The 16,167-nt window shown below is 40.5% G+C and overlaps 1 protein-coding gene across 1 annotated transcript in view; it reads right to left on the reverse strand.

Annotated features, from left to right (window-relative positions):
- Positions 1 to 8,987: 8,987 nt before the first annotated feature.
- Positions 8,988 to 16,167, reverse strand: part of lztr1 (leucine-zipper-like transcription regulator 1) — a 51,591-nt gene continuing 44,411 nt past the window's right edge. Inside the window, exons 20-21 of the mRNA XM_052031950.1 lie at positions 15,942 to 16,022; positions 8,988 to 10,761 (exon numbers count right to left, since the gene is read on the reverse strand). Coding sequence (XP_051887910.1) covers positions 10,645 to 10,761; positions 15,942 to 16,022 — 198 coding nt within the window. The 3' untranslated portion in view covers positions 8,988 to 10,644. The remainder of the gene's footprint in view (positions 10,762 to 15,941; positions 16,023 to 16,167) is intronic.

The following is a 16,167-nucleotide window of genomic DNA, read 5'->3' on the forward strand; positions in this document are numbered from 1 at the left end:
TAGAGGATAGAGGAGGGGAGGAGAGGACAGATGGGCAGGTCTTTACAAGAAATTCTGCAGATGCTGGAATCTGGAGCAATACACAAACAGAGCTGGAGGAACTCAGCAGGTCAGGCAGCATCTATGGAGGGAAATAAACAGTCGATGTTTCGGGCTCAGACCTTTCATCAGGACTGGAAGGGAAGAGGCTTTCAGAATTAGTCGTACCTCAATGCCTGCATTTTGCAAACCATGCACTAGGACACCCAGTCATCGACCTCTAATGTTAACTGTTTCTCTATCCACAGATACTGCCTGAACTGCTGAGTATTTCCAAGATTTTCTGTTTTCATTTCAGATTTCTAGTGTGTTCAATTTTTTTGTTTTTCAACCACTGAATAATTAATCAAGACACAAACCTCCAGCATCAGCACCATTAATTTTTTTAAAATCAGGGATACAAAAATGTATAATTTTGATAACTGAAGGGTAGGTTCAGTAGATAGGCAAATAAAATAATTTTAATGTTACTTCAATCTTAAGAGAAACAGGTATTTTGCAGTATTGCTGTTTGGGCCAAGGTTCACCATTAGAGGGAGCCAAACATCACATTTCAAGCCATGGGTTGAATTTTGTTTGGGTACCAGTTTACATTCGGATCAAAAAGAAATCATACCTCAGGAGAAACAACTTGATTTCAGACCACACTTAGAATTCAGAAAACAAATGCCATTCCTTTTACATCAAATGAACCCACCTAAAAGCTCTCTGCCTATCCAAAAAATAGGATTACCACCAGGATTTTGCCTCAATAGTGCTGAAGGTACCAATTCATAGTGGAAATTTGGAAACTGTCCAATTTGCTTTACTCCTCCATAATCTTCAGTATGTCATGCCTCACTAAGTACCTGGCATTCAACTCCATGCCAGGGTGAGAGTTACAATACATGTGTTCTACCTATTCCAAAAAATGCCAGAAAAAGTTAGGGCTGACATATTTAGATGTCAGCAAGTTTTCAATAGTATTAATAATTGCCAAACTATTTCCCTTCGGTGGGTCAAATTCCTGGTAACTCATTATCTAACAACCTTGGTAACACTTTTGTGACAAGTACTGCAGTGGCTCATAAAGCCATTCATCATCACCACCTAGTGCTATTAAGGATGAGAATTAAATGCTGGCCTTGTATGAATAAAACAAGATTGCATTCCGAACATGAGATCACCTAACTTTTATACATTTAGCTTTTTTAAAAAAAATTATTCCTCTGGAAATAAAACAGAAACAAAGTACTAGGTTTTATGACCTTTGTTACTTTTAGTGATATGTACTCCGACATCCCTTTGTTCTTTATTTTATTTGGATTCTTATCTTCCCAATGTGATCTTATTTTTCTTACCAAAATCCTGCAGCTTACATGAATATGTTGAAATTAGTTTGTTAATTATATAAATGTCTTCTTGAAATTTGGCAAAGTCTACCCCAGTATTGACAGTTGCCCCATTTTGCTGTCATCTGCACATTTCGAAATAGTAAGACTGCAAAATCTAGTTAGATATAAATTATGAGCCATCATGGGCCCTGCACTGTACCACGTTCTACCCACCTTCCACCTCCATACCTCCTTTGTGCAACGCATTGGTGAAACCACAGCTTGTTTACTGCTCATAGTGTAGTGTCCATTTTAATTCTCCTTCCCATCCCCACACCGACATGTCTGTCCTCGACCTCCTCCACTGGCAAGTTGAGGCCAAATACAAATTAGAGGAACAGCACCTCATATTCTGCCTGGGTAGTCTCCAACCTGGCGGCATGAACATTGAATTCTCAAACTTCCGGTACCCGCTGCCCCTGTCCCTTCTCTCTCTCTCCTCCTGATCCCACTGGCCCCCATCACCCTCTCTCTTTCCCGTCCCCCACCCTCTCCACCTGCCATCACCCACACACTCCTTCCACTGGTTCCCCTCTCCACCTCGCTCCCTCTGTTCCGTGCTCCACCTTCCTCTTCTATCAGATTCCATCATCTTCAGCCCTTTGTCACTTCCACCTGTCACCTCCCAGCTTTTGACACCGTTCCCTCTCTCCCCCTTCCCTCATCAACCCCTCACCTTTGATTCACCTATTGCCTGCCAGCTCTTGCTCCATCCCTTCCCTCCACCTTTTGATACTGGCCATCTCCCCTCTATCTTTCAGTCCAGATGAAGGACCTAAACTTGAGACGTCGGCTGTCCATTTCCCTCCATAGATTCTGCCTGACCCGCTGAGTTCCTCCAGCTCTTTGTGTGTTGCCCTACTGTACTGCAAACTGTTTTGTTCCTCCTATTTAAGGAAAGATACCACTTCATTGGAGGAGGTTTAGAGAAGGTTCTTTAAACAATCACATTTATGGAGGGATGCTCCTACGAGGGAAGGTTAAATAGGTTGGGACTCTGTTAAAATTAAGAATGAGAGGAGAACTGATTCTCAGAGGCTCATCAGGGTAAATGCTGAGAGGATGTTTCCCTTCATGGGAGAGTCCAGAACCAAAGGGCACATTCTCAGAATAAGGGATTGCCTGTTTAAGACTAAGGAAGAACTTCCTCTATCAGAGGATTGCGGGTCTTTGGAACTCCATACCTGGGGGCAGGGTCCTTGCATATATTTTAGGTTTAGATAGATTTATTTCTATCAGGAAGAGAATCAAAGCTTATGGGAAAAATGCAAGGGAGTAGACTTGATGGATGTCAGATCACTGAATGGCAGCGCAGGCTCGATAGGCTGAATGGCCTCTTCCTGTTACCAATTCTTATAGTCTTAATCTTGAAGCCAGCCAGCTACTCATTTTACCACATTGCCCTGATTCCACATGCTCTAACATTACTTACACTATTATTCATGGCATCTTATTCAAGGTCTTTTTGAAATGTAGATAAAGTTACCCTCATGCAAATCATCTTTGAAGAGGTAACTACGGGGTTGGTTTATGCAAAACTCTCCCTTTTGAAATTCATGCTAGCCCTCCAAATGCCTCATGTCAACACAAGAGACTGCAGATGCTGGAATCTGGAGCAACACACAAGATGTTGGAGGAACTCAGCAAGTCAGGCAGCATCTGTGGAGGGAAATGGACAGTCAACATTTTGGATCCAGATGAAGGGCTTCAACCTGAAACGTCGACTTCCCTCCACAGATGCTGCCTGACCCACCAAGTTCCTCCAGCAGCTTTTGTGTTGCCCTTTTATTTATGTGCCTGTGGAAGAGAGTTATAGTGTGGTACAGCACAGAATTGGCCCTTCAGCCCAGCATGTCCATGACAACTGTTTTTGCCCAGTATACTAATCACATTTACCCACAACAGGTCCTTGCCTTGCCTATTCAGTGCCTGTCTAAATGTGTCTTAAACTCAGTGATTGTATTTGACTCACCATCTTCCCTGGCAACGGGTTCCAGATATCGGCCATTCTATGTGTAAAAAAATTCCCCTCAAATCCTCTTTAATACTTGTTCCCCTCACCTTGTTAAAGCTATGCCCTCATGTTTCTGATTTCCCTCCCACAGGAAAAAGATTTTGACAACCTACCCTATGCCTCTCAGGTCACCCCTCAGCCTCCTTCATTCCAGGGAAAACAAGTCCAGACTATCCAAAATCTCTCCTTAAAACTAAAATCCTCCAGTCCAGGCTACATCCTGGTGAATCTCCTCTGCACCCTCTCCAGGGTAATCCCATCCAAGTGCAACCTAATGAGTGCTTTGCAAAGTTGCAACATAATGTCCCTACTCTTACATTATTTTGCCCTGACCTCCCATATGAAGGCAAGCATGCATTATACCTTCTTCACTGCCCTTCCTAGCTGTGTTGCTACTTTCAGGGAACTACAGAATTTAAGCCCAAGATCTCTCTGTTCATTGATGTTCCTTGGTGCCCTGTCATGCACTGTACATGTCCTACCTCTACTTGACTACCCACAATGCATAACCTTGTACTTATCAGGATTAAATTCCATCTGCCAATGCTTTGCCCAACCTTCCATCTGATCTATATCCTGCAGTAGCCTTGGACAACCTTCCTCATTATCCACGCCACCACCAATTTTGATGTCATCCGCAAACTTACTAATCATACCTTCTACATTCACATCCAAGTTGTTAATGTACATCACAAGCAACATAGGTCCTAGCAACGACCATTGTGGTACACCACTGGTCACTTACTTTCAAAAAGAAAAGTAATCTTCCACCACTACCCTTTAGCTCTTACAATCAAGTCAATTTTGGATACAATTAGCCAGTCACCTCGGATCCCATGTGCCTTAACTTTCTGGACCAGCCCACCACATGGTACCTTGTGAAAAGCCTTACGACAGTCCATATAGACAATGTCCTCCACCCTGCTTTCATCGGTCTTCTTAGTTACCTCCTAGTTATCTCAATCAAATTAGCGAGACAGGACTTTTGCTGCACAAAGTCATACTATCACTCGTTAGTCCCTGCCTTTCCAAATGTACATAAATCCTGATGCAGGGTTTCAACCTGAAACATCAACAATTCCCCACCCCTGCACCCCCCCCCCCCCCCCACCCACCAACAGGTGCTGCTTGGCTTGTTGCTCCAGATTGCAGCACTTGCAATCTCATGTCTTGTGTACATAAATCATATTCATTAGTATTTCTCCAATGATTTCCCTGCACTGATGCAAGGCTCACTGGTCTGTAGTTACCTGGCTTATCCCTACTGCCCTTCTTAATCAAAGAAACAACATCAGCTTTCCTCCAGTCTTCTGGTGCCTCACCTGTGGCTAACAAAGATGCAAAAGTCTCCATCAGAGCACCAGCAATCTCCTCCCTTGCTTCCCAATAGTTTTATGATGTTGCTTTGTTTCTAGACAATTTTCAGTAGAGCCTATTTTTTCCTGGATTCGGCTGAATATCATTTTAAATGCTTCCTACTGGTGCTCTGCTTCATCGTTTGCCAATATTGTCATTTGTTTTAATTTTCCTTTGCAGCTCCTCAAAAATCAATTTTGGTTCAATTGATTATTCTGATCTTCAGCAAACTGTGTTCTTTTCAAATTAATATTTTACAAGTGATTATTACCCAGATCTCTTCTCTGTACTTAACCACTCATTACCAGATTCATGAAAGAATCCTTTCTCATCAGCCTTCTTACAAACTCTAACAGAAGCAGGAAATGCTGGAAGTACTCGGCAGGTCAGGCAGCAGCCGTGGAGAGTTAGCATTTCAGGTCTGTGGGGTGGGGGGGGGGGGCAGGGGGAAGGGAGCGAAGAGGAAAGAGATTGTCTAGGATAGGGTGCGGACTAAAATTGTAGACAATTACGTTAAAAACTAGTTACTTTAAAAACGGATGCTGTGTTTCGACCTGAAGCATCGACAGTTCCTCTCAGATGCTGTTCGACCCGCTGAGTTCCTCCAGCAGATTGTTTGTTGCTCCAGATTCCAGCATCTGCAGTCTCTTACGTCTCTAAAAACTAGCAGTTGGAGACAATAGAAAAACAAAAGTAGTAAAAAAGGTACATCTGTGCAGAGATAATAAGAGTGGCTACCTGAACTTGTTGAATTCAATATTAAGTCCCAAGGATTTCAACATACCCAAGTAAAAGGAGAGGTGCTGTTTCTTGAGCTTATGTTGGACATATGAAGGAGGCAGAAGTCAGAGAAGGAGTGGGGTGGAGAATTGAAGTGACAGATGTTTGGAAACTCTGGGTCATCCTTGTGGACTGAATGGAGGTGTTCTGCAATGTAGTTATCCAATCTGCATTGCAGAAGAGATCACAGTGTGGCTGCTGAGTGCAGTAAAATAAATCGGAAGTGCAAGTGATTCACTGCTTCTCTTGGAAGGACTGTTTAGGTCCCTGGATGGTGGGAAAGGAAGAGGTAAAAGGGTAGGCATGGCAACTCCCATGGTTGCATTGGAAAGGTCCGTGAGAAGGGCAATAGTTGGTGTGGATGGAAGAGTGCACTGGGAAGTTGTGAAGGGAACAGTCGCCCCGGAATGCCAGAAGCACTCAGCAGGTCAGGCAGGGAGGGAAGAGATGTCTGGAAATGGGAGAAATTATGGACAATGAATGACGGAAGGCAAGGACAAGGGGAGCCCTATGTTCTGGCTAGGAAGAGAAAAGTGCAGGAAATAGAGGGGACACAGTTGAGAATCCTGTTAATTATGACAAAAGGAAAGCCATGATTGAGAATGAAAGGACATTTTAAAGAGGCACTGGAAGTCCCATCATCAGAGATGACAAGTTGGAGAGGGATAAAGTGGGAGAATAGAATGGCATCCTTATAGGAAGTAGGATTGGAGGAGTAGTCGTCAACATAGCTGTGAGAATTGGTGTTCTTATAATGGATATTGGTAGATAACCCATCCCCTGATTTTGAAAAAAATATTTCAAGGGATATGGGCTTTGCATGCTGAGTAAGCATTTAATTGCTCTTGAGAAGGTGATGGTGAGCTGCCTTCTGCAGTTCTTGAGGTGTGGGTATACCCACAACGCTGTTAGGGAGGGAGTTCCAGGATTTTGACCCAGCGACAGTGAAGGAACAGCGATGGATTTGGAATTGTAATTGAGGTACAGTGAAAAACTTGTCTTGCATACCGTTCATACAGATCAATTCGTTGACACAACATACCAAGGTAGTACAAGGTAAAACAATAACAGAGTGCAGAATAAAGTGTAACAGCTGCAGGGAGACAATGAGGTGCAAGGTCGTAATGAGGTAGGTTGTGAGGTCAAGAGTCCATCTTATTGTACTATTGTCAATGGTCTTGTGTGGCTTGGAGGGCAACTTCCGGGTGGTTTTGTTCTCAAGCTTTTGCTGTCCTTGTCCTTCTAGCTGGTAGAGGTCATGGGTTTGGAAGGTGCTGTCCAAGTAGGTGGTACAGACTGCTGCTGTATATCTGTGATGGAGTGCGTGAATAAGATGGGGTGCTTATCAGGTGGGCTGCTACGTCCTGTATGGTGTCGAGCTTCTTGAATGCTGTTTAAGCTGCACTCATCCAGGCAAGTGAAGATTGACTTGAGCCTTGTAAGATGATGGACAGGCTTTGGGGAGTTAGGAGGAGTTACTCACCACAGGATTCCCAGCCTCTGACCTGCTCTTGTAGTCATATCATGTGTATGGCAACACCAATTCAAAGAAGCAGTGAAGAGCACAGACCATGGTGAAGGTGAGCCAGCTGGGACCAGGCAATTGTCAGACTGGCAGTGTCATCATAGATGGCATAGGTACACGTGGCAAGAGACTGGACAAGGGGAGAAGGCATAGGGTCAAGGTAGGAAGAAACACATTCTGTGGGGCAACAGCAGGGTAGCACGGTCCTGTTTGCTGTCTGCAACTTGAAGCAAACCGAAAATGCTGGAAGCACTCAGCAGATCAAGTTGCATCAGTGAGAAAAGTCTAATCCTTACAATCAGTGCTGGGAAGCTTGACACATTGTACAAACACCCTTATCCCTTTTAGTTACCCTCTTTGGCCAGGGTAGTTGAAATCTCCCTTTGTGTACACATTTATTCCTCCGTCACCTGAGATTACTATTCTATCAGTGTGATGATTTATGTGAAGAGAAAAGATTAAATCCTATCCTTGTCTTATTGAAGCAGCTCCATCCTTTCCCAGAACAAAAGAAACAGAAGCTGGAGTAGGCTGACTGGCCCTTCAAGCTTTCTCTCCCACTCATCAAGGTCGTCTTCTACCTCCGTGCCATTTTCTTCCATGATCCCCTTGATTGCTTTAATACCTACAAAATTTATCAGTCTATTTTGAATGAACCTCCACAGCACTTCTAGGTAAAGGATTCTAAAGATTCTTTGCCTTTTAAGGTAGTTAGCAGATAATGAATAGCTGCAGGCTCAAATTAACACATTATAGGAACACACCTTTTTTATTTACCTCTTTGGCCATGTAATTTACTAGGCAATTGAATTGCCCTTTTGTTTTTTTATCCTATTCCCTACTTTGTGTTGCATCTGATTTTCTATCCCCACTGAAGTTCAGCATCAATATTTAGATCTACTCAATCTTCACCAACTGCAATTTATGTACCAATAACAAGAACTTCCTCTGTTGTTTGTAGGTATGTCTCCTCACCAAATACCTGTCAAGGATTCCAGTCCTAGATAGAAAACTTCAGATAAACCGTTTCTGCTGTGCACTATGTTAGAAATTCTGCTTTAAAACACAGGAGAAGTTGGTACTGCTTTCTCAATAGGAGGTTTATCAGTTGGTGAGAGATAATTGGGCAGTTATCAGCACCCTGGATTCAGATACTCAACTCATAACTTCTTTCCTCCTTGGTAGCCATGGTCGAATGAGGTGTGAGGTATAATCTGTGGTGACTCCCTTTTCTCTTTGGGATAGAATCTGGATCCTGTTTGTTTTTTTCCCCCTATACCTTTAAAAGGTACAACTGAGGTAAGATCATTATGACAGAACAAATGTAAACTGAAGTCACTCTGCTGGAAGATGCAGAACATGTTAATGGCTGAGCCCTTGCTCAGTTCATTGCACTTTACAAATAAAAATCATATCTGGAGGCACAAGAGTCTGAAGATGCTGGAATCTGGAGCAAACAAAGGGCTATTGAAGGAACTCAGCAGGTCAGACAGCATCTTTGGAGGGAAATGGACATTCAACATTTCCATAATCTGCAATCTTTTGCTACCTCCACCTATCACCATTTCCCCTACCTGACTCCATCTGCCAATCAACCCCTCATCTGGATCCACCTATTGCTTGCAGCTCTCATCTCACTTCACCTCCTTGGCTATCTCCCCTCTGCTCTTTCAGTCTAGATGAAGGGTGTCGACCTGAAACATCTACTGTCCATTTTTCTCCACAGATGCTGCCTGACCCGCTGAGTTCCTCCAGCTGCTCACTTTTTGCTAGAAGTCATAAATATTTGGTCCTTTAGGTTAACAGCTTTGGGCAGGAAACAACTTAACACATCATATATAAACTAACAGCAGTGTACTTTGTGGCTTCATGAGTCACAATAAACAGAATAATGCATTCATGAGCTTTCAAAGTTTACTTTATACATAGATTAACCATTACAATTTACTAGTTATACAATTTTTTAATTACACATATATTCAATATGAAGGTGAACTTTGATCACTGTAAGCTTTGGAATATATTTGCTTCAGTCCAAACTCCTTTCCCCTTTCCTGCATCCATTCTTCTAAAACAGTCCTAGGCAATCAACCTTAATGTAGAGTGGCATTGTACTGGCAAGGTTACAATCACCTTCTCACAAGGTGAGAGATGAGCAAATACTAAATAGGATTGCAATAACTGGCTATTCTTCATTAAATTCAGTGTTTGCCTTAGAATTACATAATGCTACAATGCCAAGTTGTAAATGCAACTAAATGGCAACATGAAAATCATAAATATTAGGTACTGGTTATCTTGTCTCCCCTCTCCAAGTACAACAGCAAAGCACAATTAAAACTATTGTCAATGAATGAAGTTCTGGAAATTTTAGTAAACTTCACTCACAAGTGAAAAGAGCATGATTCAATGAAAACATTTACACTGTGATTCACAGCCTAATGAATATGCATGAGCATTAAATTCAAGATGTGGCACAGACTATTTGCTCTGATTGCAAAAGTAACTTGCATATTTTTACAATTAGGGATAACTTGATAGACAGTGTGTCTCACTTCTGCATGGTGAGCTATAAATAAATCTTTTCATCTAACGTTATATTCAGCACTGAAAGATATTCTACAGAATTTTTTTTCTGGCCAAGATCAAGTTGCAATGCAAAATAACAATAGTAGAAATAAAACCTAGGCAGAAGTTTCAACATAATTTTCAGCTAGGAAAGAGAATAGAAGGCAAACCCACTGTTTCTTATTCACAAATCCCTTCATATATTCATTCTATTATTAGAATGTCAATATTATATATGTAGCATTTACATGCGTTTGCACAATTTTTCTTTTACAACAGTCATGATAATCAGTGCCATGGCTCATTCAGTTTTTACGTGTTGATTACAATGTCTACTAACTGTGATGCCTGACAAGAGCTAAATTAAATATTAATGACATCAAATTCTACTAAAGAAAATGAGCATTCATTTACATACAGTGTTAATCAACTTATGTTTACTATGTGCTCCATTAATATCAGTGAATATCCTGCAACCTCACTCACTCCCCTAGCTACCATGCAACAGTAGAGAACCAGGTAAATTCAGAATTACTGGACAATTAAACCACTGAGACCAATTCCCAAACCTGTGACCACTGAGTTACTTTGAAAATGAAGTCATTCATAGTATTCATAACTTTATAAGGGAATGAATAACAGAAAGTAAAATAGGATTATTAGTTTTAAATTTCATGATCAAGTTTTACAAGTCTTCATATGGGTGATCACTGATAGTCCTCCCGAAGTCATTTACCATGTGTTTATTTTTGAAAATAGTAGAATTGCTTGCTCCTTTATTCTGTTTGAACCAGCAAACAAAAGTTGGACAGCAATATATTCTTGTCCTAATGAAAGACTTGATTCAAATGTAGTTCAAAACAGCCTTAGCATCACTTCAGAACTGTCCTACTTGAAATAAAATTACTTCAATAAATAAATTACTACTCATCTGCATCAGAGAACAAAGTTTCTGTAACAATTTGAGAATCAGTGTTTAAAATTAATTGTCACATATCCGAGCCCAGCTCTGCACACTGCTTGTCTGAAATATGATTGGCTAATGACTCGATGATGTCGAGAAGCAAGGCTTGGCTTAGGGATCGTAGGTTGGGCAACTTGGAGACCTTGGATGGAAGAAAACAAAATGGATTTAAGGTATAAGGGACTGGCAAGAGGGTTAGCAAGCTTTTAAATGAAATTAATCTTAAAGCATTATCTGGAAAGATTCACGATCAAACTGCAGTACCAGCTGCTCATCTTTATAAGAGTAACTGACAACATTTCAGATGCACTACTGGTACACATCAAATAATGATCTAATATCGGAGCAGGTTTCAGAGCATCACAGAAGCTCTTCAAGCTTAGGCAAATGTCAAAATCAGTTTGCTTATCCTCCCTGCAGTCCCTGCTTTCATCTACACATGCTGCAAGAGCCCTTTACCTGTTGGGCAGGTGTCAGGGCTAAGGCTTCTTAAAAATGAGTAAGAACAGAAGTTAACATTGTAACTGGAAGAGTGGCCACTGTTCACCAATTTGTGATTATGCAGACTGCAAAAGTGACCTTATGATTTTACACAGAAGATAAAATGCAACAGAAATCCTTCAGACTATGACAGGTGAGTGAAAATCCCCATTTGCTGTTGGGGATTGGGGCATGGAATTGGGCAGAGTTTCTTTAAGGAATATTTAAACCATAGAGTAAAACATTAAACTAAGAATCCAATGGCTCACTAGTGCAGCAAAATGGTGTGCAATGATCACTTGGCATTTAGAATGGTATTATGTGGATTGAGATTGGTTATGCATGAAGCTGGATAACGAGTCAATACAATATTTTTAGAAGGCGTTAGAATAGTTGGTTAATTTGCTTCATAGAAATCAGACTTCAAAATAGTCATTTCTGCCTACCACAATATTGGAATGAAGTAATAATTTAACTGAAAGATTACAACACATCAATTCTGTAAGATTCAGACTATTACAAAACTTGCAGGATCTTTAATGCAAAAGAATTTGTTTACAAGGCATAACATTTATTCATAACACAGCAATATGAATTGAACACCATCAGCAATTAGGCTGTTAAACTGAACTTCCATGGCTAACAACCTGCATTTATACAGCATGCTTAACATTAGAAAACATCTCTTTAAATAGAATTTGACATTAAGTCATGCTGATATAATTTTAATTTTGTCATCATGTAGATTAGAAACAGGTGGGCAGTAAGGTTAGATTCTGGAGGGAGTCCAAAATTAACTGTGCAAGTGGGAACAATAGCCAGCTATAACTGGATAGATAAGAAGGGAATCATTTGAAGACCATTCTACCCATCAAATTGATAGAGGATAGAAACTGGAGTAGGATGGTATGGCAAACTACCCTGAAAGGCTGTAATCATTCCTCATGCATTGAATACAATCACAAAGGAAGTTTCAGAATCTTTGTGATTTCAAATTTTGTAGCAGGGAATCAGACCTGGGGATTACAGGAAAGATGCATATTGATTTGGTTGAAAATGACATATTGGGAGACAAGAACTGACTAGAAATTGGAGATGGAATTTAGTTTGCAAAACCAGAGGGCTCAAGGCTAGATACAAATCCAGCAGAAGGACAAATATATATTCCACACATTGCATACATATTCTCTTTCCTTTCGCAAAGTAAAGCAAAGTGTTTTTATAACCACTTTTGCTCTACTCAACCATATAACCTTGAGTATTTCTAACCTGCCTCAAATTTCTGTCAGATTCTTAGAATGCCCTTCCTTGATTTTATTCCCAGGCTGTAAGACATTTGATCAAAGCAAGGACATTGTTTCAGAGCCATGAGGAAAGTGATTTAAGGGAAATGTTAATCGTCTCCTTTGCTTCTTGCAACGTATTTCATTGCATGTAAAAATACATTTTTATTTTGGTGTAGCAGGCTGCTAATCTGGCAGCTATGTTTAGCACTTCCTGGGAAAATTGCACAGTAATTTAGTGATATGAAAGAACAAACAAGAGGCCACACAGAATATGTGTTTCCTTTTGCTGGGAAAGAATAGCGGCAATCAAAGGCTATGCCTGCATGTTAATTTTTTTTTTGCAGGATTTCAAAGATCCAAAGAGCAGGAAGATACATTTCTAGGTGGAAGATATATTTCTAAAATATAATGCTGTCAAATCAAATTTAAATCAAACACTTCAAGGTTTACATCACATGGACACACACCCTGGGAAGATATAGGAATTAATACAATATTTCAGCTGTCAAAAATTCAGATTGCCTAATCATGAAATAAAGTAGGTTTTTATGTACTGTTAAAACTTTCAGCTTTTATAATTGATGTTTTATTTCACATTAAGTGCAGCTATTACAATATCAAACAAAACAGGCACACACAAATAACTACAATACATTGTCATTGCACTAACCCAGTGAGGTTCTTTGATCAGGCATGAGCACAAAAACAGATGAAATTTCAATATTTACTAAACTATGCTGAACAGAATAGTGTATTTGCATCCTGTGCCATGTATATTTGTCACATTTCTTTCCGCTATCAGGAATTAGTGTAAATAATCCATTAAACTCCAAATCATCAGATTTTTATTTCACTCAAATGTTACAGCATTTTACTCTAGTGCAAGCCCACCTTTGCTTAGCCTACTCTGATATTTGGCACATTATTTTCAGCCCATACATCTTCTCAGCAGTTCTCACCTTGCACTTTTTGGGCCCACCTTCCCAAAGCACTTTGCCTTGCTAGCATTGTTTAGAGTGTGGTTTCAAATTTGTTGGGTTACGAAGCCAGAAGGATATTGCAGCTGCACTCTTTTGGCTCTGCTGCAGAAAATAAACTGAAATACGTCATCACTTATGTGCCTAGTAATTCATTTGCGCCTTTTTTGGGCATTATTTCTGCATTGCCTGCAAGTGTGGACATGTTTTGTAGTATCTTCATACACTTCCTAGTGAAATCCCACCCACTGGGAAATTGGTTTGGGGTGTAATTCACCCTAACTAGATGCCATTCCATCACATCTTACACAAATAATGACATTAGCAACGTGCATTTTATTTGCATAATAATAGAAATTGGATCAAAAAGCCGAGGTTTACACCTGAGTTATTAACACACAGTTCAACAAATAGTTGGTCATGCTGAAAGCATTGAAACCTGTGTGACTGTAAAGGTTTGTTGCAAGGTCATATTTACGTTTAATAAAACAGTCACTATTTCGACTGATAAAATTAAGAAAAAAAAAGCATTGGCCACCCAAGGCGTGAGGCAAGATTGTAGCCAAGGCTCACTTTCTGGTGCATCTGGTCTGATTCTGGTTCTCGGCTCCTTCTGCCCAAACACAGCTACACCACAGTGCAGCTGAAATTGATCCTCCCACCACATTCCATCATCTCCACTACAGGCTGTGTGCCGTTATTGGTGTTGTGAGCCCAGAAAACAGCAGTTTGTACAAAATGCACAGGTTGGACTTTAATGCCTCAGTGTGCAGAGCAAATGCTATCTTCTAGCAAGGATGGTTCCACTTCCCAATTTTTTTTGGTGACAGTTGGCATTAGTGCTAACCTTAGCATGTATTTAGTGCACCAGACATGTGTGCAATCCAATTTTTAGGCACAATTAAGTCAAAATGAAACCCATTTGCCAAAACAACCTGAGATGAAGGTTCTTAAGCATACTGGACACTGGGCTAAGTGACTTCAAGTTACTGATTTCAGCTGCTAACAGCAGTTTCAGACCAAATTTTGCACAGGTATAACTGATCGCTTGGTTAGTATTCCAGTGTCCCAGCCTACAAGGTGCACATACAGATAATAGAAAATTCTTTTGGCAACTGAAGCAAAACTTAAGACTGGTGTTAACACAACTGGAGTATGGTTCACGCCAGGGATCACCGGATTTTAACAAAGAGGGAAATACAGGGTTAATTTCGGGTAGGATTGGTAGCAATCAACACAAGTGGCCAAGTGTTCTAATGTACTGCCATGTTTTATCAGGACTTGTGGTACTGCAAATCGACAACTCTGTCTTAGCTTGAGCTGTCTGAGAGGCAGATCAGAGGGGTGAGATTTATACTGAGGCAGACAAGTAAAAACAATAACAGGTTGATTCATACTGATGAGTCGTACAATTTAAACAGCTGTAACAAAGAAGTGTTAGTGAAACAGAAGTCATCAATTTGATAAGCTGGAGATCTGAGCTGGGAGTAAAGGACGGAGAAGATCTCTCACAGGAAAGAAAATGTGTAAATGGGGGAAACAAAGATCACTGTTTACGATCTGCTGCAGTTAGACTAGATCTGGGTCACAATCAATACCAAAAACAGTGCACCATAAGGTGAACCATTTTCCTGCACAGTACCAGAGTAGACCAAAGTCACTATAGTTAGACACAGTAAACTCAGATGAGGTCTTTGGGCATCATTCATATGATTCCAGGCCCCAAATATACCAATTAATATTTGCTACATTAGCCCAAATAAATAGTGATATTTTATGATTATGAGTCTTTCCTCTGCGTGTCTGTATCACATTCTGGCTGTGCACAAAAATAGGAGGGGATTTCATCTTTGGGCTGCCTGAAGGCATGTTCGAACCCAAGTGCGATCGTCCCTTCCCTTTCATAAGTGCTGTTAATCGTCTTGGATTAAATATAACAGTCTTGGTTGATTCTAATAGGCTTTGGAAGCCCTTACAAATTTACCCATGGAGCTCTGGGTCAGCTGTAGTCAGCAAGGAGCAGATGCAAAGAGAGTGCCGAAGACAATGGTGAAGAAATCAATCCTTGAGTTGATGAGGCTCCAGTTTTCATAGTGCAGTGAGAAAAGTAGGAAAGGTTGGAAGATATGCAGGTAACATCAGCACCCTGAAGATGGTGTTGTTGACAGACTTGCAGTGGAGTAAAATGCTCAGTGTCAAGAACTTTGAGAATATGCACAACTCAACACAAACCTAGTAACCAGCCAACACTAACAGGATTCATTCCCGGAAGTTGTTGAGAGCCAACTGAGAAGAGTTTGGTTTGTGTTTAAGTTATAGGAAGTTTCAAAAATTGGTACTGGGCAGGCAGTCAGTAAAGCACAACAGAAAGATGAAGGGAAGATTTAAAATCAACCTTAAAACCATATTGCTATCACAAGGTAACATATACAGCAATCATAACAGAGAAACATCCATTGCAAATTTGTTTAAGAATTTTTCAGTCTGACCACAAATGAAAGTATAGACTTTTACTGTTATAACCAAGATGGTATAAAAGGACAACAGACTCCCATGGAGCCAAACAGGATCCTACCTACCTTGGTGAAGTGATGTACAATAATGTGAAGGCAGTGCTTCTTCATATCCAAGGCCTGAGTCTTATCAGCTGCTTCCAGAATCTGAAGAGAAAGGGAAACAGTTTAAACTATTTAGCCCCATTATTTGTAATTTTATTGACTGAAGGCACTATTAAGGCACCATTTAAGAAAATATCCAAGGCACTTTACACCATAATCAGAATGAGTTTGTTGGGTTTCAAAAAAA

Source organism: Pristis pectinata, chromosome 17 (assembly GCF_009764475.1).
Source record: "Pristis pectinata isolate sPriPec2 chromosome 17, sPriPec2.1.pri, whole genome shotgun sequence".
NCBI lineage: Eukaryota > Metazoa > Chordata > Chondrichthyes > Rhinopristiformes > Pristidae > Pristis > Pristis pectinata.